The sequence below is a fragment of the Candidozyma haemuli genome (genome assembly GCF_002926055.2).
Source record: "Candidozyma haemuli strain B11899 chromosome Unknown B_2014730914, whole genome shotgun sequence".
Classification (NCBI taxonomy): domain Eukaryota; kingdom Fungi; phylum Ascomycota; class Pichiomycetes; order Serinales; family Metschnikowiaceae; genus Candidozyma; species Candidozyma haemuli.
In genome coordinates this window covers 839,459-863,003 of record NW_020289902.1, presented here as the reverse complement: position 1 = coordinate 863,003, position 23,545 = coordinate 839,459, and the positions used below count along the sequence as shown (strand labels likewise).

Here is a 23,545-nt window from a genome sequence, read left to right as displayed (position 1 = left end):
TGGCAGAGACAGAGGACAGAGAATTGGGAAAAAGCGACCCAATAGAACAAAAAGATTGGAAATCCTGGTCCTTTTATAGTTCGAGGTCTCCCACTGTTTTCCCCGTTTCCCTGCTCCTTCGCTCTTTTGGCCATTTTTCAACTCGGTGTCTCATCCAGCTGGACCGACCCCATCACTTTGACCCAAAACCGTTGAACCCGAACGATATCTCGTGTAAAGCCACAATTCCTCTGGAAAACGAATTCACATACATTTCTTGGTAATTTGGTGTCTCTTACAGACGCTGCCTTTTTTTTTATAGCGAAAAACGTAAAAGGGGTAGTTTCTGGCTTTTATTTAAATGCCTGGGGTTCTGTTTTGGCGTGGTACTGTATATAGTATACTACCTAAATCTTTTTTTCCACCCCAACAACATAGAAAAGTTGGGCGCAGGAAAAAAGTCAAGTTTGGCTGCGAAAAGTGGATTGAAGAGAAGGAGAAGATGTTTGGTGGGTTGTTGGTGTTTTTTGTATGTGGTGTACGGGTTTTGGCCTCGTTCCACCACGTCAAAATACAAAGGCAAAACCCGCCGCCGAATTTCCAACCCTCTCTTCCTCTTTTTGCTTGCTTCGTGGTCGATTCTTCCTCGGTACGGTCGGAGTTTTTGTGGTCGCTTTTTGCTCAAAACGGGCCCTGTTTTTCTTCGCTGCGCATTTTTTTTGGCTGCAAACTGGCGAATCCAAAAAGCAAACGTGGGTGAAGTTTTAGAAAAACTGGTTCTTTTTTGTTGGTTATTTTGGAAAGTCAAAAACTGAAAGTCTTCTTTTTTCTTTTTTCATTTTCAACTTCTATAGTTAAGCGGAAATTCCGCCCCTTTCTGACCCTTCCCTCCCTTTTGGGCTCTGGAGACCCAACGACGCACCTCCAGTGACCACACGCTACGGGCCGTTATTTACGCTTTTTCGGTGGTTTTTTTCGCAGCCACTCGAACCCAAAAAGTCACCAAAAGGGTATAAGGTTGTTTCAGGTGGATGGATTTAGGCTTTAGTTGGTTTTAGTAGAAGAAGAAGACCTGGTTTATTTCTTATAAGTATTGGTTGGTTTCTGGAAATGATGGTTTTTGGGGTTGGCTGGTGAGGACTTGTTGACGTCAGAGTGGCTGCGTCTGGTAGATGGAAGAGTGGTTGTTTAGGGAAGAGTTGGGTTTGGATGGTTTTGTGGGACTGGGCTTGGAATGGTGGTGGTGTAGGCGGTCGATCGTTCGGGCGATCAAGGAAAGGGGTGGGAGAAGGGGAGGGATGGTGGTAGGGGAAGGGATCGAGAATGGAGCTTGTAGAAGAGAGGAAGCAGAAGAAGTAGAAGAAGTGTAAGAAGAGTAAGTGTAAGAAGAGTAAGTGGAAGAAGAGTAAATGGTAAGTGGCCAGGTTTCGGTTTAAAGTGAATCTTAAGATCAAGACGTGAAGAACTAACTGTTTAGAGTTTAGTATAGGGGCTTTAGAGATGGCTTAGTATGGTGATCGATTTAGGTGAATTAGAGCACCACGTTGGTAGGTTGATAAACAAACTTGAGCGTAAAGATAGACGGGCGCTAGAAATGATGATTTAGATGTTTGTCTCTCGTTTTAGAGGCTTCTTCTAGGGAGATCTGGGAGTTGGACGTTTGTAGGCTTGTGATTGGGATGGGAGATAGGAGATAGAGGAGATAAACCAAAGAGGCTGCTGAGATTAATTCAGCTGGTAAATATCAAGTAACGTTAGAGGATCTAAGCAGGCGTTTCGAAGAATGGAAAACTTTGTAATAGTTTTGAAGTATACTTTTGAAATGGGCGTTTTCAAGTAACCGGCTCAATATCCTCTTCTATAGGACACATCTTGGGGTCAATAATGATCTTAATGATCATCTTCTAGGGTTACTTTTCAATCTGATTAAAGTCATTTGATATTGAAGGTGATCTGTTATCAGCAGGTGATCAGCAGACAACATCAAGTTGAAGGCCAGATTCATTTTCCATATTACATCTATGATAGGGAATCACCCATAGTAGCTTCCCTGTTGCTCCTGACAGAACGTTACGGTTTCAGGAAAAGTGCTCTTCATGAGTCTGTCTTAAACCACTGAATTTAGTCTTTAACCTTATCTTCCAGCAAGAGTTAACTTTCCACCCAACTTATCATTTACCGTCCACTTAGCGTCCTTTCCATATCCATGAGAGCTTTTCAGCAGATAGTGGATATGTCTATCAACTAGAAAGCTTTCTCTTTCCATCTATTGCTAGAAGATTTAGCAATTGTTTCTTTACGTCGACAAGAAATGAGCCCGGTCACAGCCATGACCCATACTATGTAGTACTCCAGATATGAAGTACTTGCCACTGTGGCTAATAGTGATTAGGTGATTCTAGAACTGTAGAGGAATGATGACCAAGGGGGAATGTGAATATGTGTTTGACAGAAGCGAGAAAGTGCTGGTGTTAAAGTGGTGTTATAGAGAAACCTGGGAATCGAAAAGCAGAATATGGAAGCAAATCAGTTGAATAATAACCATATTATTCTGGTAACTTTTATAAGACAACAAATGGGGATTCCGTGATTTTAGCTCGAAAATAGGTATTTGTGTTGGAAACAGTTCCAAATCATATTTCCTTTTGGTCTCCAAAAAGCCACTAATCTGAATACCAATAAACCACCAGTGGCAATACTTCCAAATTCTCCAAAACCAAAACGTCCAGATTACCGCTAGGAATCCACCAAAGCCGTGCTTTCCATCGCATCCAACCTCAATTATTCTTTCTTCCTTTCTTCCTAAACCGAAACTCAAAACCGTCTATTCTTTCCAAAAATCTTATTAACTCCCCGAAGAATATTCAAAAACCAGAGAAAAAAAAATACACGGTGGAACCACCAGAACAGCAGATGAAAGATACCCTCAACCAGTTCTTTGTAGTCCCAGCATGGTTACGTCACAGCGTCGACAACGTATAAACCGTCTCCCTACTCCCTAAACAGTTTATTACTCAGTATAAAGCAGACCAAACTAATCGTCGTGCTTCTCTGAACACACTTTGTGGAAGTCTCCCTATTCACCGTTCCTCCATTCTAACTGGCCAACCAGCACATTCATATCAGCTTATGTTCCTGCTGTGGATGCTAAATTAACACAGAAGAAGCCACTCTACAATGTGGACGAGCATTTTACCACGACGCGTCCAAACACACTCTTTCCGTTCAGAAAGCCTATGCTTTATCTTCACAGGGCTTATCACCTCCAGACCCCGCCAGCGTTAGGAGCATCAGGCTACTTTTCCATGTTTGGTTTGAACCCTGGCGTCGAACTAATTAATGTACACGCTATCAGTCGAGTCAGCTACATTATTTTCCGTTCGATCGTACACCACGTCGACTCCGTCGGTAGTAGCCTTCGGACTGAAACCGAGGGTAATGTATTTGTGTAGCGTTGGTTTAGCCACTGTGCTGGGTGAGTTTTCTTAGCACGAATGGCAACTCTAAACTTTTGCTGAAGCGAGCAAAAGACGTACAGCTTGGAAAGGCATAATTCTGGGTTGGCTCTACTAGTTTATTGTACCCGTTTCTTGTCGTTTTTTTGTTGTTTCCGGAACTCAGAAGTTAAAAATGCCATATTTAGAAACTGCAAACGGCGCCCACACATGAAGTAATTTTCTTCTCCTTCTACATGTCACAAACTACTACTTCTACTCCACTCTATCCCTTGCCAAGAGGCTCCTCCACGAGCCGTACGAACACACTCGTCGGTAAATAAACAAATCGTCGTCCAGATAAGCTCTGTGTATGGAAGCAGACGATATAGTCCACCAAACTTCCATCGAGAAAACAAGCGCAAAGCATGAAACCACCTCCTCTTCAAACTGCCTCTTTTCTAAACTCGCTTGGCCCTTCTCCCGGAAACAACGGACAGCGGATGGTCCATGCGGCTAGCGCCACGGTCTTACCGGATTCCTGTTGACCCAGGACGAAATTTAGGCATGAACGAAAACTTTCACGCCTGCTCTAGAGCAAAAAGCAACTACGCTTCGCGTCGCCCATGTTTGCCTGTTCGGGGAGTGCGTTGTCTCAAATGTAGTGTTGCTGTTTAGGGCGTCAACAATAGCAAGCCCTGGAAAAGTCAAAACGGAAGTATCATTCCCCTCCAGCAAAGGGTGTTAACGCCGAAGCTGTAGTATTCACAACTACATGTTTCATAGTGTTTCATATTCATGTTTGGTGCCCCTGTCTCACCTTCAGTTGGTGCCTTTACTAGGGATAGAGTTCCAGATTTCTTGTTACGTCATGCGGATATGATGCTCTTGAGTCCTAGCGGAAGCTTGCATTTTCCGTGTTGCAAGAAGGAAATAAAAAAAAAAAGACTATTTTTCTTGACTATGGTCGCTAAGAAAAAACGCTGGCAACACGCCTATAGGAACCTCGAGATGTACATGACCGCCGGCACCTAGAACAATAATTTTCTTGTCCAGGGCCTTCTCTTCCAGCAAAAGAAAATGACAGCTGCATATGACACTGAGGTAAGGAGGGTAGGTGGAAAAGGATGATTTAAGGTGGATAGGCTAATTGTGGAACCCGGATTATCTTGCAGTTCCGAGATTTATCCGGCGAACGGCGCAACATCTACTTCTCGTATATCTTCAACGTGGCCGCACGAAACCGCAACGCACCCCGGAGAATTATCGTACAAGAAAAAAACACCATCATGCACTTGTGTGCAGTCCGTTCCGAAGCATTATTGCGTAATGGAGAATCTTTTCTACTTACTCGCCACGAACGCTATAGCCCCACCACGTATTTACAAGAAAATGACGTCCCAGCCATTCAAGTAATACATAAAGTATATTTCGCGTAGCCAGCTTCTCTTGGCATCCCATTCAGTGGCCCACTTCTGTGGGGTCTGTAAGAGATAGTCTTAGATAGCAAACGAATATATAAATGGCTGCAAAATGCCCCACTAAAAGAAACCTTCTGCTTCCAGTTTCCAAACCAAAAACATGTCTGACTCCGAATCTAAACACTCCGAGCCTCAGTACAGTGACGAGGTGCCCACCTTTCTCAAGGCTAAGGGCGACAAGCTTAATAAAATCATCACCACCATGTGTGGTGTTGGTTTCTTCCTTTTCGGTTACGATCAGGGTGTTATGGGTTCCCTTCTTACCCTTCCTACTTTCCGTGCTCGTTTCCCTGAAATGGATACTGTTTCCAACGAAGAGTTGAGTTATGCCATTCACCAGGGTTTGGTTATTGGTCTTTACGCTGTGGGTTGTTTGGTCGGTGCCCTTGCAACCATGTACATTGGTGATAAGTTTGGCCGTGTGAAGATGATTTTCTGGGGATGTGTTATCATTGTTATTGGTGGTATTTTGCAGGCTGCCGCTACCAACACCGACTTTTTGGTCACTGCTCGTGTCATTTCTGGTGTGGGTAACGGTTTGCTTACTGCTACGGTTCCTCTTTACGCTGCCGAGTGTTCCAAGGCCAACAGCAGAGGTAAATCGCTTTGTATCCACGGTTCCTTGATTACCCTTGGTATTGCCGTGTCTTACTGGATCGATTTTGCTTTCTACTTTACTGAACAGTTCGGTGAGGTTTCCTGGAGATTCCCTATCGCTTTCCAGCTTATTTTCCCAGTGGGTATTTGTTGTTTCGGTACTACTTTCCCAGAGTCTCCAAGATGGCTTATGGGTCAAAGTAGACGTGAAGAAGCCGCCAAGGTGTTCGCTGCCTTGTACGACAAGCCACCAAGCTCTGCGTACGTTCAAAGCCTTTGTGACGATATCGCCAAAAGTTTGGACGCCGAAATCAAGGCTGGTGGTAACAAGTTCAGTGTCAAGAACCTTCTCAAGCAAGGTCCACGTAAGAACTTCCAAAGAGTCAACTTGGCTGGCTGGTCCCAAGTCATGCAACAGATTTGTGGTATTAACTTGATTACCTACTACGCTGGTACCATTTTCGAAGAGTACATTGGTATGGACGCCTTGGAGTCCCGTATCTTGGCTGCCTGTAACGGTACCGAATACTTTTTGGCTTCTCTTATTCCAATTTTCGTTATTGAGAAGTTTGGTAGAAGAAAGCTTTTCCTTTTCGGTACCGCTGGTCAGTGTTTGAGTATGTTGTTGCTTTACGTCTGTATGGAGATTGCAGAGCAAGGTAACGACGGAGGTTCCATCGGTGCAGCCGTGATGCTTTTCGCTTTCAATTCTTTCTTCGGTATGTCGCTTTTGTCGCTTACTTGGTTGTACCCACCAGAGGTTTCTTCCTTGGAAGTGAGAGCACCTACCACCGCCATCTCCACTGCCTGTAACTGGGGTTTCAACTTTTTGGTTGTGATGATCACGCCAATCTGTTTCAACAGTATTGACCACCACACCTACCTTATTTTCTTCGGCATCAACTTCTGCATGGTTCCAGTGTTTTACTTCTTATACCCAGAAACTAGGGGCAGAACTTTGGAGGAGATGGACTTGATTTTCGCTGACACTCCCGTCTGGAAGCCATGGAAGTCGGTTGGTATTGCAGCCACCATGCCATTCCTCGAGGAGACCAAGGATATCGAGAGTTTCAACCAGAAGGCCGACGCTGAACACTATTCTAACGGTCTGAGCTCTTCGCCAGAGTCAGACTCTGGTCTTATGGAAGACACCAAGTCTGAAACCAAGTTCGTGGAGAACGTCAACAAGGAGAACAGTATTTCAAGAGTTTAATTTAAGAAGCGTGAAGTGTGACTTACGCCCTTAGAGTTTGGGCTTTAGACAGATAATGGTTGGATTTATAGTTTTAATTGAGAACAGGTTCTCGGATAGAGATGTAGAAGAATTGTTGTTCACCCTTGAAAGACACAGAAACCCAAGTAGGCTTTGAGGGTTCATGGACCAAATTGGTTTTGTGTTACCCTCCTTGTCTTGCCTAGTTAGATATAGCGAAACGCACACAACCCTCTTTAGTGGTGTTACAGAGGGACATTTCGAAGGAGAAGCACCAGTGTATCGGAATCTCCTCAGCAACTCGGATTTTAGAACACAAAGAGCCAACCACTCGTTTGGCGGGGAACACAAAGACTCCTAGTATCAGACAGTGAGAAATCCCTTACCCCATTATCACAGGATTCATGGCATGGCCAACCCCACAAACCACCTCGAGGGCCCCAGGGTCCAGATAAGCCTGGACTTTTTAGTTTACCTAGCAATTTGCTAAGTTCATGCACTGACGTAATACAAGTTTGAATGGGATTAACGAGGCATATCTATACTTCTTACAATAAGACAAGGCTATCTATCTTCCAGACAATCGGCCACGCCAAACACGTATACATTTATTTTTCTCGCCAAACGTAAGATAGAAGGCTTTATGTTACCGTTACGTCATAGCCTCTGTTCTATACATGGTTGGTTTCCCTGGACACGAATGCCCAGCCTAGCCAAGAGCGACCACATGAAAACATGTTCCGTGGGGCTCCCCAAGGGACTGGCCATGTTTTGTTCATGTTGTGGGATTGGTATCTATGGACCCTAAGAGCCTCCAAAGTCCTCTCTGTAAAATCTACCATGTCGTTTGCAAAAGAAACGAAGTTTGTCATCGTTTTCTAAAACGCCTTTTGTGTGTAAGACATTGGCAACAAGTTTTCTTTGGCTTTGCGGACCATGCCGCTGGACGCAAAGAGCTTTAAACAAACCTGGGGAAACCCGGGATAACTATGAGCAAAGAAGCCATGTCAAGTTGTAGGATATTTCTCGTCGTCCATACTAAAACCGGAAGAACATATTGTATAGAAGGGTACTAAGAAAAAAAAGGAAAAGAAACCACAGAATACTGAGAAAAAAACAGTCCTTATAAATTCAGGGCATTCTTGGTCAAAGAAAAATAGACAAGGCCCCAAAACCCACAAGGCCCTTGGTGTTTCTTGGTGTTGCTTCTATGTCGAGCCAATGAAAATGGCTTCTCGCCGTTTCTTTTCCATTGTAGAGGGGCAAAAACCGTTCTGTCGAGGGGCAAATTGTGGTATAGTTCTCGGAAAAACTCTGGTGGCCTCTCTGAACTTCAGATCTTTTCATACATATACTTTGCGTGTTCGTTGCACCAGATAAAGCGACCTTATAGATACGGAAGATATACCTGGGGCTTCTGCAGATCGGGATGCCCAGGTGAGAAAAAAATGTTCCGGTGTGCATATGTTTACGCGTTGTATGCCGGCCCCGCAGCCACCATACCGTAGCTGGATTGTTTATCCGCCATGTAATATATGCGCCAGGAACAACCACCAAGCTGTGGTTGCAAAAGCATCTCTGCTGGATCCGGGGAGAGCCTTTTTTTACTACTAGGCATAACTACATCATCGTGCCCTTGGCATTCTCTGACAGCGGCGGGGGTGGGGCCTGCCGAGAAAGACGGTCTAGGTTTTTTTCTATTTTTTTTTTTTTCTATAGGGAAGACTTGTTGGTTTTTGCAGCCTTTCAGAATGATATAAAAGAAGTACTATTCGCTGGTCCAGCATTGGTTCGTATTCTATTATTTTTTTATTCTATTTGAACTCAGAGCAGAATCATGTCTGAAACCGATTCAAAGATCTCTGATAAGAAGCCCTCCGAGGAGCAAGTCCCAACCTTCTTGAAATGTAAGGGTGATAGACTAAACCAAGCCATCGTCGGTTTGTGTGGTGTTGGTTTTTTCCTTTTCGGATATGACCAAGGTGTCATGGGATCGCTTCTTACCCTTCCTACGTTCCGTGCTCGTTTCCCAGAAATCGATACTGTTTCTAATGAAGAAGAGAGTTACGCTATCATGCAAGGCTTGACCATTGGTCTCTATGCCGTTGGTTGCTTGGTTGGTGCTCTTTCTACAATGTACATTGGTGACAGGTTTGGTCGTGTTAAGTTGATTTTCTGGGGCTGTGTGGTGATTATCATTGGTGGTGTTTTGCAAGCAGCTGCTACAAGTACTGATTTCTTGATTACTGCTCGTGTGATTTCTGGCGTTGGAAATGGTATTCTTACAGCCACTGTCCCTCTTTATGCCGCTGAGTGTTCTAAGGCTTCCAGCAGAGGTAAGTCTCTCTGTATCCAAGGTGCTTTGATTACACTTGGTATTTGTGTTTCGTACTGGATCGATTTCGCTTTTTACTTTACCGAACAGTTTGGTGAAGTTTCATGGAGATTTCCAATCGCTTTCCAACTTATCTTCCCACTTGGTATCACATTCTTTGGTTACACTTTCCCAGAATCACCAAGATGGCTTGTTGGTCAGAACAGACCAGAAGAAGCCGCCATCGTTTTCGCTGCTTTGTACGATACCCTTCCAAGCGACCAGTTTGTGCAGAGTCTTATTCTGGACATTCAGGCTTCCTTGAAAGCTGAAGAAAACGCTGGTGGTGGTGCCAACTTCTCGCCAAAGGCTCTTCTTTCCCAAGGTGAACGTAAGAACTTCCAGAGAGTCAACTTGGCTGGTTGGTCTCAGGTTATGCAGCAGATCTGTGGTATTAACTTGATTGCTTACTATGCTGGTACCATTTTCGAGGAGTACATTGGCCAGGGTCCTATGGAATCCAGACTTTTGGCTGCTTGTAACGGTCTTGAGTTTTTCCTTGCTTCGCTTATTCCTATCTGGATCATTGAAAGAGTCGGTAGAAGAGTTTTGTTTTTGTTTGGTTCCGTTGGCTGCTGCTTGAGTATGCTTTTCCTTACTGTTTCTATGGAAATGGCTCACCAGGGCCACGAGGGTGGTGAGATTGGTGCTGCTTTCTTGTTGTTCGCTTTCAACACTTTCTTCGGTATGTCTCTTTTGTCCCTTACCTGGTTATACCCTCCAGAGGTCTCCTCGTTGGAAGTCAGAGCTCCTACCACTGCCATTTCCACCGCTTGTAACTGGGCATTCAACTTCTTCGTCGTCATGATCACCCCAATCTGTTTCAACAGAATCGACCACTACACTTACCTTATTTTCGCCGGTATCAACTTCTGCATGGTTCCTGTCTTTTACTTCTTGTACCCAGAGACCAAGGGCAGATCTTTGGAAGAGGTGGACTTGATTTTCGCTGCCACTCCAGCCTGGAAACCATGGCAATCGGTCAAGATTGCCCAGACTTTGCCTTTCCGCCACGAGACAGCCGCTGTCGACGAAGAAAACCTCAAGGGTTACGACGACAAGCCTTACTCTGATAGTGACAACAGCAGCGAAGGTGTGGAAAGAGTCAATGGTCAAAAGGACGGGCTCTTGGAGCTGGGCTCTGATGAGAAGAAGAATTCTGAGGAGGCAAAGAACTAGCCTCCAAGTGTTGTATATTATTTAGACATCTATAAATCTATAGACACGTTATAAGAAAATAGTGTAACGGTTTCACCTGCGGGACGAGACCAAGTATCAAGAAATCTTGGCTGCAAATTTCTTGTCCTGATGGAGGGGCAGTCTTGCAGCTGTCAAAACGCAAGAATGTGTCAGAAAGGATGGTGATGGAAGGAATGGGAAGGAATGAAATTAGCAGAGTTTTTGGATTTGCTCAAATGGTGTACTTGAACAAGATGTTTTTAAGGTACCGCTCCAGACCCTCTTTTTTGCCAGTAGCTACATATATTTACGAGAGCAACCAGGATTTATGGACCAAAAAAAGACCACAATTTCGTTGTAACACGGCTGAAAAGACCACTCCACGACGTGCCTTGTTTCACTCCAACCGTGATGTCATTGCGGCTTGGTTTATTCGATTGTAGCGGTTATGAACATTCGGCTAGGGACTCCACAAGATCTATCAATTTCTACTGAGCCACAAAAGACAATTAAAGGAGGAGTCTGGGCTTCCAATTTCTTCCAGTCTCCCCATTCACCCATTATCTATCTCCCAGGTCACCGCGGCCACCTGGAATACCGAGCTGGCGGCTATACATCACCAACCCAGCTCCACTACACTCTCTACCTAATCCACCCAAAACGTACGCTTTCCAAAACCAAAATTGCCCCACCGCTAAGCCAAGATCTGCACGCTTTCCTGAATCACCCTCTGTTGTCCTCTGATTATCTCTGTCCACGTTCGACAACCCCAAAACAACAGCTGAGTGGCTCGAGGCTTAATGTGGGAACTAGAGATGCAAGTTTACTTAAATCCCAATTCCGAGCAGGTGAACAAGTCGTGCACTCTCGTCGACTCGTCGGCTAATCCAAAGCTTTTTGGGAGACTTACCCCCCGGGACGAAAAAAGAATTGCCAATGACGACATCGACGGTTTGGGTGGTTAAGCTTTTTGTGACAGAATCACCCCTGTGTGGCATCCAGGCGTAAAACGATCCCCAGACCACCAAACCAACAAAAACATCTACGTGTTTCATATATACGACTCCGTACATAGCAAGCCTCGTCTTGCTCCCAGTCAGAGATCTCGTTTTGGGTCCATTTGGTGACCTCACGGTGTAGAGCAACCCACGAGAAGGTTTTGCCCACTCTGTTTATCTCAAAAAGGCTACGTCTAACGCCGGAGGGGCTAAAATGTCTCGCTACCTTGCAAACCTTTGTTTGGCAGACAATGTGTCGTAGATTCAGATGCAACTAACAGCAAGGCGTACATGGAGAAGGACGGCGTAGGTACACGGATGCCCCAAACCAGAAAAGCCTTGCCTCCTGGACAATCTAGTGGAGACTGGAGACTGGAGACAAAGACACCTTTCCACCACTTACACCTGCTTCCCACCACCACCTCATGTACGGCGCTTTAAGGTCGAGAACCTTACCCCGAAAAGGGAGCCTCTTTGAGTATAGCAATCTCGAAAACGAGGCGGGCACGGGAAGCCTTTGGTGACGCTTCCTTATTGGACGTGTTGTTTAGAATTACACAAACCTTTTGTGCTTCCCCAGGGCCCTTGCTCCGACTTGCTATTGGTTTCTCCATTTTTCGGGGCTCATCCTTGCCTCTCCTTCGGCTATCATTCGAAGTATGCCGTTCGGCGTCGGTTGAGAGCACTTGCGTTTCTGTAAGTATATCGAGTATTTACCTGTTTTCCAATTTTCTTGGAACAATGTGCATCTGGTGTTTTTTCTCCAACTCAGAGCCCTGCCAAGTTGCTACCACAACTTTCTTGACCCGTCAAATCCACATCAAGAAAATTCTTGTCTTGCCTTGACACCTGTCAAACGGTTCCAAATTTCTTGTAAAAGTTAACTTCCAAAAGTTTTTGCACGGCAAAAAGCCAAAATGCAACATGCCTTTTTGCAGTCGGGATTCTGGCATTCCGTCCCGTGGGGGAAAGTTGCTCTCCATGGTGGGGCGCGGCGGGACTTTTCTCGCATCATGCTATTTTTTGTTTCCATCCACGGAGACACGAGTAAAAAAAAGGCTCCACCACAGTAAACAGCATATATTTTGGTGAAGTCTCTTACAGACCCCAACTCGCCTATGCAGTGGGGGCCTGCACCCCGGGAGGGCAGTACTGCATGTACGCGTCTACTATGCACCCTTACGTCACAGATCTGCACACTCTGCCCCGCTATCACAAACATGCAATAAGCTCTATATTCCATCCCGGTAAAACCGCCAGACGTCCCCCACGCAAAATATTCGAGACAAACCCCATACTTTACGCTGCGGCGCAGGAGCCACACGCTACGCTTTTTGCTCTGGGAGAACACCCTTGTCTCGGAGTATATAAGGACGCCATGTTTTCCTCTTTTTTACAAGCCTGCTTTTTCTATTTAGTTAACTACCATGTCTGACGTAAGTTCTATTTCCATCAAAAGCAGTGGTGACGTGCCTAAATACTTGGGTCTCAAAGGTCCCAAGCTTAATACAGCCATTACCACGTTGTGTGGTGTTGGTTTCCTTTTATTCGGTTACGACCAGGGCGTTATGGGTTCGCTTTTAACGCTTAGAACCTTCCGTGAACGTTTCCCAGAAATCGATACCGTTGATAACGACGATTTGGGACACTCGACCATGCAGGGTTTGACAGTGGGTCTTTACGAGGTGGGATGCTTGGCAGCTGCGCTTTCCACCATGTACTTGGGAGACAAGTTTGGTCGTTTGAAGATGATCTTTTCTGGTTGTGTGATTATGATTATCGGTGGTATTTTGCAAACTGCCGCCACCAACACAGACTTTTTGATTGTCGCTCGTGTCATTTCGGGTTTGGGTAACGGGTTGCTCACATCTACAGTGCCACTTTACGCTGCCGAGTGTTCTAGAGCCAGTAACAGAGGTAAGTCGCTTTGTATCCACGGTTCGTTGATCACTTTCGGTATCTGTATTTCCTACTGGATCGATTTTGCCTTCTACTTTACTGAGAAGTTCGGTGAGGTGTCCTGGAGATTCCCCATTGCCTTCCAGCTTGTGTTCCCTATTGCCATTGTTGCCTTTTTGTTTAAATTCCCAGAATCGCCTAGATGGCTTATGGGACAGTCTAGACCAGAGGAGGCTGCCCTTGTTTTCGCTTCTTTGTACGACAAGTCGCCAGACCATCCTTTCATTAAACAGTTGATTGAGGATATCAGAATCTCCTTGAACGCTGAAGAAAAGGCTGGTGGTAACAAGTTCAGTCTTAAAAACCTTCTCAAACAGGGCGAGCGTAAGAACTTCCACAGAGCCAACTTGGCTGCTTGGTCTCAGGTCATGCAACAGATTTGCGGTATCAACTTGATCACTTACTACGCTGGTACTATCTTTGAGAGCTATATCGGTATGGAACCATTGGAGTCTCGTATCTTGGCTGCCTGTAACGGTACTGAGTACTTCTTGGCCTCCCTTATTCCTATTTTCGTTATCGAAAAGGTCGGCAGAAGAAAGCTTTTCCTCTTTGGAACTACTGGCCAGTGTTTGAGTATGCTTTTCCTTTACGTTTCCATGGAAATGGCTAAACAAGACAAGCCAGGTGCTCCAATCGGTGCTGCCTTCTTGTTGTTTGCCTTCAACACCTTCTTTGGTATGTCCCTCTTGTCGCTCACTTGGTTATACCCACCAGAGGTGTCTTCCTTAGAAGTCAGAGCTCCAACTACTGCTATTTCTACTGCCTGCAACTGGGGATTCAACTTTATGGTGGTGATGATTACGCCTATCGCTTTTAACAGTATCGATCACCACACCTACCTTATCTTCTTTGGAATCAACTTCTGCATGGTTCCAGTGTTTTACTTCTTGTACCCAGAGACAAAGGGCAGAAGCTTGGAGGAAGTCGACTTGATTTTCGCCGAGACCCCAGTCTGGAAGCCATGGAGAGCTGTTCACATTGCCGCTACCTTGCCATACCTCCACGAAGAAGAAGGCAAGGTTTCTGACGTTGAGAAGCTCAAGGAGAATGTCGAGCATTTCGAACATGGCTACGACTCTTCCAAGGGTCTGGATTGATTTTTAGGTAATATTTAATTAATGTATACAAGTGTTAGGATAAGGGTAGGTGGCACAGCTGCATTGTTTGGACAGATAGCGTGTTCCATTATGTGTATCAATAAGATGCTTGTGAATACACAATGGGCATCTCCACATCGGCCACAACTCACCGATCGTGTTTTTGACGTACATTCGGCAGAAGTTGCTTACTTAGACGCTTGCTTCAATTAGGTTAACCACAAGCTACGGATAAGGATTGACGAGTGACGTATTGACACTTTGAGCTGGTCCACGATCAACTGTTCCATGACGTAATGTGTTCCAACGGCGGCAATCGGTATTCTCCGACTCCGAATGAACCCTGAATTGGGGTTTCGGTTAAAGTTGTTGCTTGTGTTCGGTCTTTGGAGTTCTATTGAAGTGTTTGGATGGTCAGTCCTCGTTCAACCCATCCTGCTCCATATATCAACGGCACTAGAGAAAGCGCAAATATTATTTAGATCAGCTATGGGTCTGCCCCTCTGGCACGGCGGAACCATTTCTTTGTTGGGAAACCGTTTGGCAGACGGAATTATTAGCGAGTTGTGGAAAGTACCGGCGTCTCGAGAACCTTAACCGAATGCCACACGAGCAACCTGTGGCGAGATCGAAGCATTCTGAAAGGCTATTGAAGGCTTATGCTGTGGGCTTGTTTTGGGTTTTACTGGTTTTTTGTAGGTTTGTAGTGTTACTGGAAGTGTTAGTCCAGGCTGTTGGTACCATAAGGCCAGATGATCTGCATGACATTGTGGACATCCTGAAAGGGTCTAAATGGTGTTTGCTATTTTTATACCTGATGATCACACTGATTGTGGTGATTAATTAACTCTACAGGTGGTTTTAGGTTATGTTTTTGGGCCCTTTGTTACACTATGGTTAATGGGATGGAGATAGAGCTGAGGGACAGGGCAGTCGAAAGGCAGCCACTCATGGAAGGAGATTCGAAAGTTTGCTTTCTAATAAAGAGCCAGTTAAATTTCCAATTTACTGAAAGGGGTTTTTTTTTTTTTTTTTTCTTTTTTACATGTTTTTCAGTTTTTCATGAAGTCCTCATACTTCCATTGAATGTTGCAAATTGGCCCATACTTAATCCCAACCAAATAGTACCTCATAAAAGAAGAACAATGATTTCACTTTCTAAGCTAACTAAGACGCTTTAAAGATGATAATATAAATATATATATATATATATATAAAGTTCAACTGCGTTATTCTTTCTTTCCTCTTCACGTTTTCTACCAATACTACTACAATGAGAAGCATCACCAAGACCCCAACCCAAACAGCCCAGCCAGCCCAGCCAGCCTTAAATAACTAAAAAAAGAAACATTTCAAGCACCTTAGCTCTCCTTAAGCTCACTAATGCAAAAATCATAGGCAGTTTCCCAAACCACCATCCAGCAGCTGACCACTCACTCACTGCACCAAATACCCACTATGTACTATGTACTATGTACTATGTACTCACCATAGAGAGTATACCACCACCAGAAACCACCCAAACTGAATAAATCCAAAAAAGCCAATAAAAAGTGTCCAACCCTCCATTCCCTTAAACTTTCCATTTCTTCCATTTCACTACCTTTTCCATTTCCACCCCATCTCTCTTCCCCTTCTCTGCCTTTCCATTGCACTTCGCAGCCAACGGTTTCCAGATCTTCCACCACCACCAACTGGCAACCACCACCCCCTGGCGCTTCCCCTCCTTTGAAAACTATAAATACAGCCCATTTCCTCTTCTTTTTTCATCAACCCAAATTTTACGTCCCCCTCTTTTCCTCCTTCTTCCACTCCTCCACTCCTCCACTCTCGGTGATCAACATTCACTCACTCACTCTGCGCACTGAAAAAAATTATCATACAAACTCACCTCCAACTTCCACCTTTTTCACACTTCGCCTTCATCAACATGTCGTGGCTTTTGGGCTCTTCGCCATCTACTGAACAATCCGAAGTCAACCAGACAAACGCCTTTATCACGCTGCCTGCGTTCACCGACGCTGCTCGTCTTCACCCTCAGGCTGGTTTGGACAGGGGAGTGGAATTCCTTGACCTTGACGATGACCGTCTTTCTGATTTGGAGGGTGCTCAGGGTGTGATTGCGTCGAGAGACTGGAAGGATGACCTTTGTTACGGTACTGGTACGGTGTACTTGCTTGGTCTTGGTGTGGGTGGAGCTTTTGGTCTCCAGGAAGGTTTGTCCAAGATGCCTGCTGACTCGCCGCCAAAGTTGAAGCTCAACACTGTTTTGAATCACATCACCAAGCGTGGTCCGTTCTTGGGTAACACTGCTGGCTGTCTTGCCATCACTTATAACATTGTGGATGCCATTATTGACCACTGGAGAGGTAAACACGACGATTTCAACTCGTTGGCCTCGGGCGCCATCTCTGGTGCTTTGTTTAGGCTGGCTGCCGGAATCAAGCCTGCTGCCTACTCGGCTGCCATGATGACCGGTGCCGCTGGCGCCTGGTGTGCTTTGAGAAGAGCTTTGCAATAGATAAGCCGAGTTTTCTTTTCTGGGGGAAAATGGGTACCGCCTGGTGAAAAAGTGTTCTTTTGTTTCTTTTTCTGTCCGTCTTTAGAGTAAGGGCAACCAGGCTTCTGCATCGCCTAGGCGATCCGTAATGACCAGTCGTTGTATATAGTAATCGACACGATGAACCGAGATGGCGTAGTGGCAAGAACTGCTAGAGGAAAGAGGATAGATATACTAGTAAGGTTTGCTTGAACCGGCTTTATCTGTTGTTTGAGCCTTTTCTTGTATTCCTGTTGTCCTGTTTTATGTATGTATATGTTGTTAAGCTTTGAAGGTGATGATTGATCTGTGAAGCAAGTCCATCGAAAGGCGTAGTACGGCATGCCTTGGCCTTACTTTTACCTGCTTTTGCCCTGGAACTCGCTCAAGCTCCCTCCAATGTATCTAGAAGCTCTGCTTCTGCTGGTTATCCGTTGTCTATAAGTATCCGTTTCCCGGCTTAACCAGCGACGGCTTCGATCTTGGCTCTCTTTTCAACAATCTCAGGCTCAGGACTCACTTTACGCTTCGTCTCAAACTGGCTCATAAAGCTCTCTGAGTCCATGGCCACTGCTTTCTGCATGGTTCTGACAAACACCAAGTCTCCCTTCTCTGGGGTATTTTGAATGGCTTTAAGGAAATCCTCGTTCGTCTTGACTTTGCAAATATCCTTGTACACTGGCGACTTGCCAGGAATCTGGTTCAACAAAATATACTTTGTGTTACTGGGGAAGTTATTATACTCCATGCAAATGTCCAAAAACTCAGTAGTTACAGCTTTCCAAGGCAATGGAACCGGAGCAAACACTGTAGGATTCGATTCAGCAGCCTCTGCAATCATTCCACCCACATTAAAGTTATCAATGCTCTTTTGGAAATTCTCGATTTCTTTTCTGCACTGAAACCCACCGTTTATGACCAAAGTGACGCCAAATTTCAGCACCACCTCGTAAATCTGCTTTACAAAGTCTCGAATCGGCGTATCCCTGTTACGCATGCTTCTTGTACGACAATGAACTGTCAAATTGGAAATACCTGTTTTACAGATCTTCTCCACCAACTCCAACGTTGGCGCCGGGTCGTTCTGGTCCAAAAGCCGGATCTTTGCACTGATAGGCTTATCGTTTGGTTTACCCACCTTTTCCACGAGATTAGAAAGAATCAGAGTCAACAACTCAGGCGTACTGAGCAAAGCAGCACCCATTCCAGAATGGGTAGAAAACGGTTTGGGACATCCACAGTTCAAATCCACGCCGTCCACATCCTGAATAACCTTCTCAGCAGCCTCCACGGCAATTTCTGGATCCGCAGAACCGATCTGGAGTATCAAACGACCAGCCTCTTTGGCTCTATCTGTACGGAACACAACCGGCACCAGCTGGCCTGGTTTCTCCTCCAAGACCTTCAAAAGTCGACTTTCCACGTAATCGATGGTTCCTAGTTCCTTATTAACCACTCTGGCACAGTTTCGTAGCTTTTTATCGACGATTTCAGGCGACCACACGAGATCAGCACCGTGTTTAAGCGCCATGAGCCGCGTCGGGAGCTCTCCACTGCGGACCATGGGAGCTAGACAATATTTGCCGGTGAAATCGACCATTCTGGTGCTGTAGGAACGGATGTACGGAGGTTTTAATAGAGGAAGGATGTTCTTCCCAAACATATATGGGGTTTTAGGTTGATTGGTGATGGAGTAAGTGATGAGGTGAGGGAAGTTTCGGCACGTGATCTGGGTCACGTTTACAACTTTTCACCACTACAACCAACACCACAAACATCTACAAGTCTTACATGAATAGTTCAACCACGAAAAAATCTATTATGCTTCCGCTAACAGAGATCCAAGCGCTTCCGACCTTTACGATCATGGCGCCATGAACCAAAAAAAAAAAAAAAAAATCCAAAAAATAAAAAAAAATGAAAATGAAAAAATAAAAATTGTTGTTGTTCGGACAGCTATTCCTGCCATCCACGCCCCATTCTCGTTGACCATGCTTGGCTCTCGCTGAAGTTCACTAGCTTCTTTTGAGCACGGATTCATTTCTTAAACGATAAGCTTCTTGCAGGCTTTCCAGATAGCTAATCCAGCAACTAGGAGCGTCATGAACCATTCCTCTTCTGGGACTTTTTCACGGCCTTTGGTAGGACAATGTCCTTTAGGTCTTATATAACATGAACCATTCCACTTCTGGGACTTTTTCACGGCCTTTGGTAGGACAATGTCCTTTAGGTCTTATATAACATGAACCATTCCTCTTCTGGGACTTTTTCACGGCCTTTGGTAGGACAATGTCCTTTAGGTCTTATATAACATGAACCATTCCACTTCTGGGACTTTTTCATGGCCTTTTCTTTAGGTCTTACATAACATGAACCATTCCTCCTCTGGGACTTTTTCACGGCCTTTGGTAGGACAATGTCCTTTAGGTCTTACATATCATGACCCATTCCTCTCTTGGGACTTTGCCATGGCCCTCTAAAGGGGCTACCTGAACCGCTCCCAAGTGACAATCAAGGAGCAGAACAGTCTTTAAAAAACCCAAAAAACGAAAACTCGAAAAAAAAAAACTGAATTTCTTCAGTTAAAAAAAAAAAAAATGAGATAAACTCGAAAAAAAAAAATGGTAGCACCTTGTTCCTTCTCATCTGCGTACACACCGATAGTACCAGCGGAATGGACGTGCGGACCAAAAAAAGGGCAACATAGGCCCAGGCGAGAGCCAGCCGACTGTGCCAACGGCCCCCACCCAAACTTTGTAACCACCGTTCACGAGCAAACCATAGCTGTCTAGCGTTAGTCAGCCCCATTTTCTCCGAATCAGTACTCGTTTCGACGGACGAGCACCAACCAATGGAAACTTCATAACAACAACCACAAGATCGTCCGCTCCCGATGGGTGGGATCATTACTCTTTGTCCCGATGGCCCGAGATAGAAAGAAGCCAACGAAATTCACTCCATGACACTCGAACTCCAACTAGAACTAGATGCTGGGGGCTGTCTAGGACAGCAGCAAAACCTGTCCGAAAACAAGCCCACTGACCCATCATCCCCAATGCAGCAACCGTTCAAGCTTTAACGCCCGAGTTGGCCCGCCACTTTGCAAAATCCACAGACTTCCAACCACCCCTTCACTTGTGGGCTTTAGGAGTGACACATGGTTTCCCAGGTTAAGTGACCATGAATAAAGAGCCAGCTTTCCTTCACGATTTTCCCCTGGTAGTCTCATATTGGCCGCCCCACGGTGTCAGTCACTTTCATTGTTAGCATATTGGAAACAAAAAACACAACCAAAAGAACTAAAACTCTCGGTTGCCCTTTCAAAAAAAGTGGGAATTCTCACCCCTTTATATATTCGTCAAGTTCCGCGCGGGGCTATCGAGGCTGACTCTTATAGCCGCTCGTGTCCTGGCCAAAAAAGGGGGGCACTAGTTTCAGTTATATAGTTGTTAAATTGGGGAATTGAGGAAGGAGTAGTGGAGGGTTGGATAGTGCTGGCTTAGGGCTTTTTTTGGTGTTTTTTATGGCCATTTTTGGGGTATTTTGGGGGTTTTGGTGGGTGAAAATTGTGGATGCTGAGCAAGCAAGTATGGGGAAAGGAAGGAAAGAGAAGAGATAAGAAAAAATGGGGGAAGAGTTTCGTAGAAATGTTGCTACGTGGGTCGATTGCATTGCTTTATTTTATTGGAAGCTGATTTGGCTTGCTGGAAATGTCAGAGTGGGTTTATATGGTGTTGCAGTGTAGGTACAATAGTGTAGGAGCATATAAGTATGGTCAAGGTATAATTTGGAAATGGACCTTGCTAAAAAGGTAGGTGATTTATATTCCTTAGTTTGGGAAGTATATCGTTCGATTTTAATCGGATCAGTTGTCTAGATGTGTCAGGATACATGCTTTACAGAGTGCTTCTATTGACAAGGAAAGCAGAATTACTGAATATTATTGATAGAGCATTTACATTAGGGATTTCAATAGAATGGATGTAATTATCCTTTTTTTAGCCTAGACGTTTAACTGCTTGAATCTAGGGAGCCTAAATCGTTAAATTGGTAGCATCTACATGTCCTAATTGAATATATGATACGAACCAGAAAGGTTGATAAGCATCCACCAGATGAACTATAAAAGACCAATACTTCATAAACAAGGAAGCCCTATTTTTAAAACAGTTCATTTGGAAACCTTCTATCAGCTTGCGTCCATATCAAAACCACATTATACCACTCTAGTCAATTTCTACCGCTACTTGTCCAATTGATACACCAACGTCTAACAAACCAACTAACACAATCCCCTTAAACCCACAAAACACTCACCCTTCTTTCCCTGCCTCAAATCACCCTCTAAACTACATTCATCGACTTCCACTCATATCTTCTTCCCACCTCCCTTCTACCTTTTCTCATTCCATCCACCACACCTCTCAAACCCCATACTAAACCAACCACAAGGCCTTTCTAGTCAACCAAAAACTTTACCATTCTTTGCATGGACCCAATCCCTTGTCTCTCCCCATGTCTCTCGCCAAATACCGCCTTATCGCTATCCAAATCGCGAGACATACTTTCCAGACGCTTAAACGGCTAAACACGCAACCGAACCTTAGTGTCAACACGCTCACGCCATTGTCCCACAGAGGCTTTGGCGGTCTTGCTGTTTCTCGAAACCCATTCCGATTCGGATTTGCCGGGGGTTGAGGAAGAGATGTAGAGGGGGGACAGAATTATATGGTTGCTGAGTAGCAAGCCTAAGTACAATGTAGTAGAGCACCAATTGGTCAATCCAAGACCATAACAGGACCTTTTAATACCCTCCAATAACCCTGAATCCACTACTTCCGCCCACTCCAACCCAATTGACTACCAAGTAATCAACTCGATCAATTACATCCCCATCTCTGTCCTCTTCGTCTCCACAACTGACTCTTCACTAAATCCACCACTTCCAGTCCCAACTATGTCCTTCCCCCGTCACGCCAATTCCTGGTCATCTCTCCAAACCACCAATTCCCCCAATCACCTCGCACAATGCTTCCTCTGCTGCGTGGACAAGTGTTGCTGGGACCCACGCTTACAACCACTACGCTATTGCTAGATACGAGGCCAGGTTGCTACCGCTGGAGACTGGAAACTGGCGATGGATAATGGGCTAAAAATACGGAATGGTAAACAAAGAAAAAAGAAAGGAAACAGAAAAAAGTGCCATTTTCAGAATTCACAGAATTTGGAAAATACAGAAATCACAGGAAGTACAGAAAGTATAACACCATTCCTACCAGTTTCCAATTCCAATTACCCAATTACCTTCCAATTCCAATTCCAATTACCTTCCTTCCAATTGCCAATTGCCAATTGCTTACATAATTTTTTCTACATTTATCAATACTTGCCAAAACCAAAGTCAAACTCTGGGGCTGGTCATTTTTTGCAACTTCTGAAACTCCGAACCGACCGAACCCTCCAGGCGGCCCCTCCAGGTCCCTCCAACCCCTCCCAGCCGTTTCAGAATTTCCCCTCGCCAGCCAATCAAAACACAGAGTCACACATTTTCCACAAAGCGTGTTTCGTAGATTGGACCTTTTTTTTTTTCTTAGGAGCAAATAGAAACGAGGAATGGTGGAAATGCGTTTTTTTTTTTGGACCAGTCATAGGGGAAACAGAGTAAGCAGGAAAGGGAAAGAAAAAGGGAGAGAAAAAAAAAAAAAAAAAAAATGTGAAGATGAGCGGTTTATATGCAGGTCGTCACCACACTACCACACTTTTACCTTCCACAAGTCCTCCCCCAGGACCTTGAAAATCCTTGAAATTCAGCCATCTACCCATTCCATGTCCATCAGCTGGACCAGGGTATTCCCATCTTCGGGGTCCCGACGATGGAGTGTCCAGACCGTCCTCGGTCGCATGTGTCAGCTGCACATCTATATGTGCGACATTCGATAAGCAGGCATATACTAAAGAGGATGCGTTTCAGATTGCCAGGGACTGGGCCGTTGGTTTTGGACCGAAATTGGATGGCGCAGGTTAGAATGTCTTGGCCTGGTGGGACTAGCAATTTCTGGCACTTTCTAGGGTGGGTTTGGACCAGGTGTGTTTCCAGAAGCATGTGGAGGGTGCATCCAGAGGGTAAAAGAAATGGGAGGCGTGTGCAGCACATGATGCGCTCGTGCAGAGTCGCTGCGGTCACACACAGGTCCGTGCAGGATGACTGATGCTTATCATGTTTTTTTATTCTTGTGTCCTGCAGGAAAGCGCCTGGCTTATCGATGCCCTTTCCCATCTCTTTCGTTCCTCAATGGGTAAAACCCCAAGGTCAATTGATATTTGACGTGGTCAATTGGCCAGGGAACGTATACAATGGCATGGAAGTGTTTTTAAGTCCGAAATCCACGGTTTTTTACCGTGATTATCGCTTTTTCTTTAAAATTCCCTTTTGAGATGGGCTCCACAAAAGAATTTCTGTTCTGCAGGCGACATCTGCGTGTACTGCAGATAATGTCTGGGGCGTGCAGCGATCATGCGCTATATAACGGTCACATCTCTCGTTCTAGTCTTCTGACAGTACAAACTCCCAGTTATCTCGCCATTGGGTTGGTCAATTCAAATTTTAAAAGCTGGATCATTCTAGTTAGAGCTGAATTGACTATGGAAGGTCTTTTTTCCGGTCTTATCGGCCAATTTCAAAGTCACCCTCT

General features: G+C 45.0%; 5 protein-coding genes across 5 annotated transcripts; 4 read left to right on the top strand and 1 right to left on the bottom strand. All coding sequences in view use genetic code 12, as the record gives it.

Moving 5' to 3' along the window:
• Positions 1 to 4,994: 4,994 nt before the first annotated feature.
• CXQ85_001218 (sugar porter family MFS transporter) lies at positions 4,995 to 6,704 on the top strand (the record flags this gene model as incomplete). The annotated part of the gene is made up of 1 exon (XM_025484935.1): positions 4,995 to 6,704. The coding sequence occupies one exon, from the start codon at positions 4,995 to 4,997 to the stop codon at positions 6,702 to 6,704; it is 1,710 nt and encodes a 569-aa protein (XP_025339866.1).
• Positions 6,705 to 8,541: 1,837 nt separating this feature from the next.
• On the top strand, positions 8,542 to 10,257 carry CXQ85_001217 (sugar porter family MFS transporter; the record flags this gene model as incomplete). The annotated part of the gene is made up of 1 exon (XM_025484934.1): positions 8,542 to 10,257. The coding sequence occupies one exon, from the start codon at positions 8,542 to 8,544 to the stop codon at positions 10,255 to 10,257; it is 1,716 nt and encodes a 571-aa protein (XP_025339865.1).
• A 2,425-nt stretch (positions 10,258 to 12,682) lies between these two features.
• Positions 12,683 to 14,314, top strand: CXQ85_001216 (uncharacterized protein; the record flags this gene model as incomplete). Its single annotated transcript, XM_025484933.1, has 1 exon — positions 12,683 to 14,314. One exon carries the CDS (start codon positions 12,683 to 12,685, stop codon positions 14,312 to 14,314), a length of 1,632 nt encoding a protein of 543 aa, XP_025339864.1.
• Positions 14,315 to 16,244: 1,930 nt separating this feature from the next.
• Positions 16,245 to 16,835, top strand: TIM23 (protein transporter; the record flags this gene model as incomplete). The annotated part of the gene is made up of 1 exon (XM_025484932.1): positions 16,245 to 16,835. One exon carries the CDS (start codon positions 16,245 to 16,247, stop codon positions 16,833 to 16,835), a length of 591 nt encoding a protein of 196 aa, XP_025339863.1.
• A 478-nt stretch (positions 16,836 to 17,313) lies between these two features.
• SMM1 (Smm1p) lies at positions 17,314 to 18,453 on the bottom strand (the record flags this gene model as incomplete). The annotated part of the gene is made up of 1 exon (XM_025484931.1): positions 17,314 to 18,453. One exon carries the CDS (start codon positions 18,451 to 18,453, stop codon positions 17,314 to 17,316), a length of 1,140 nt encoding a protein of 379 aa, XP_025339862.1.
• Between the last annotated feature and the right edge of the window lie 5,092 nt (positions 18,454 to 23,545).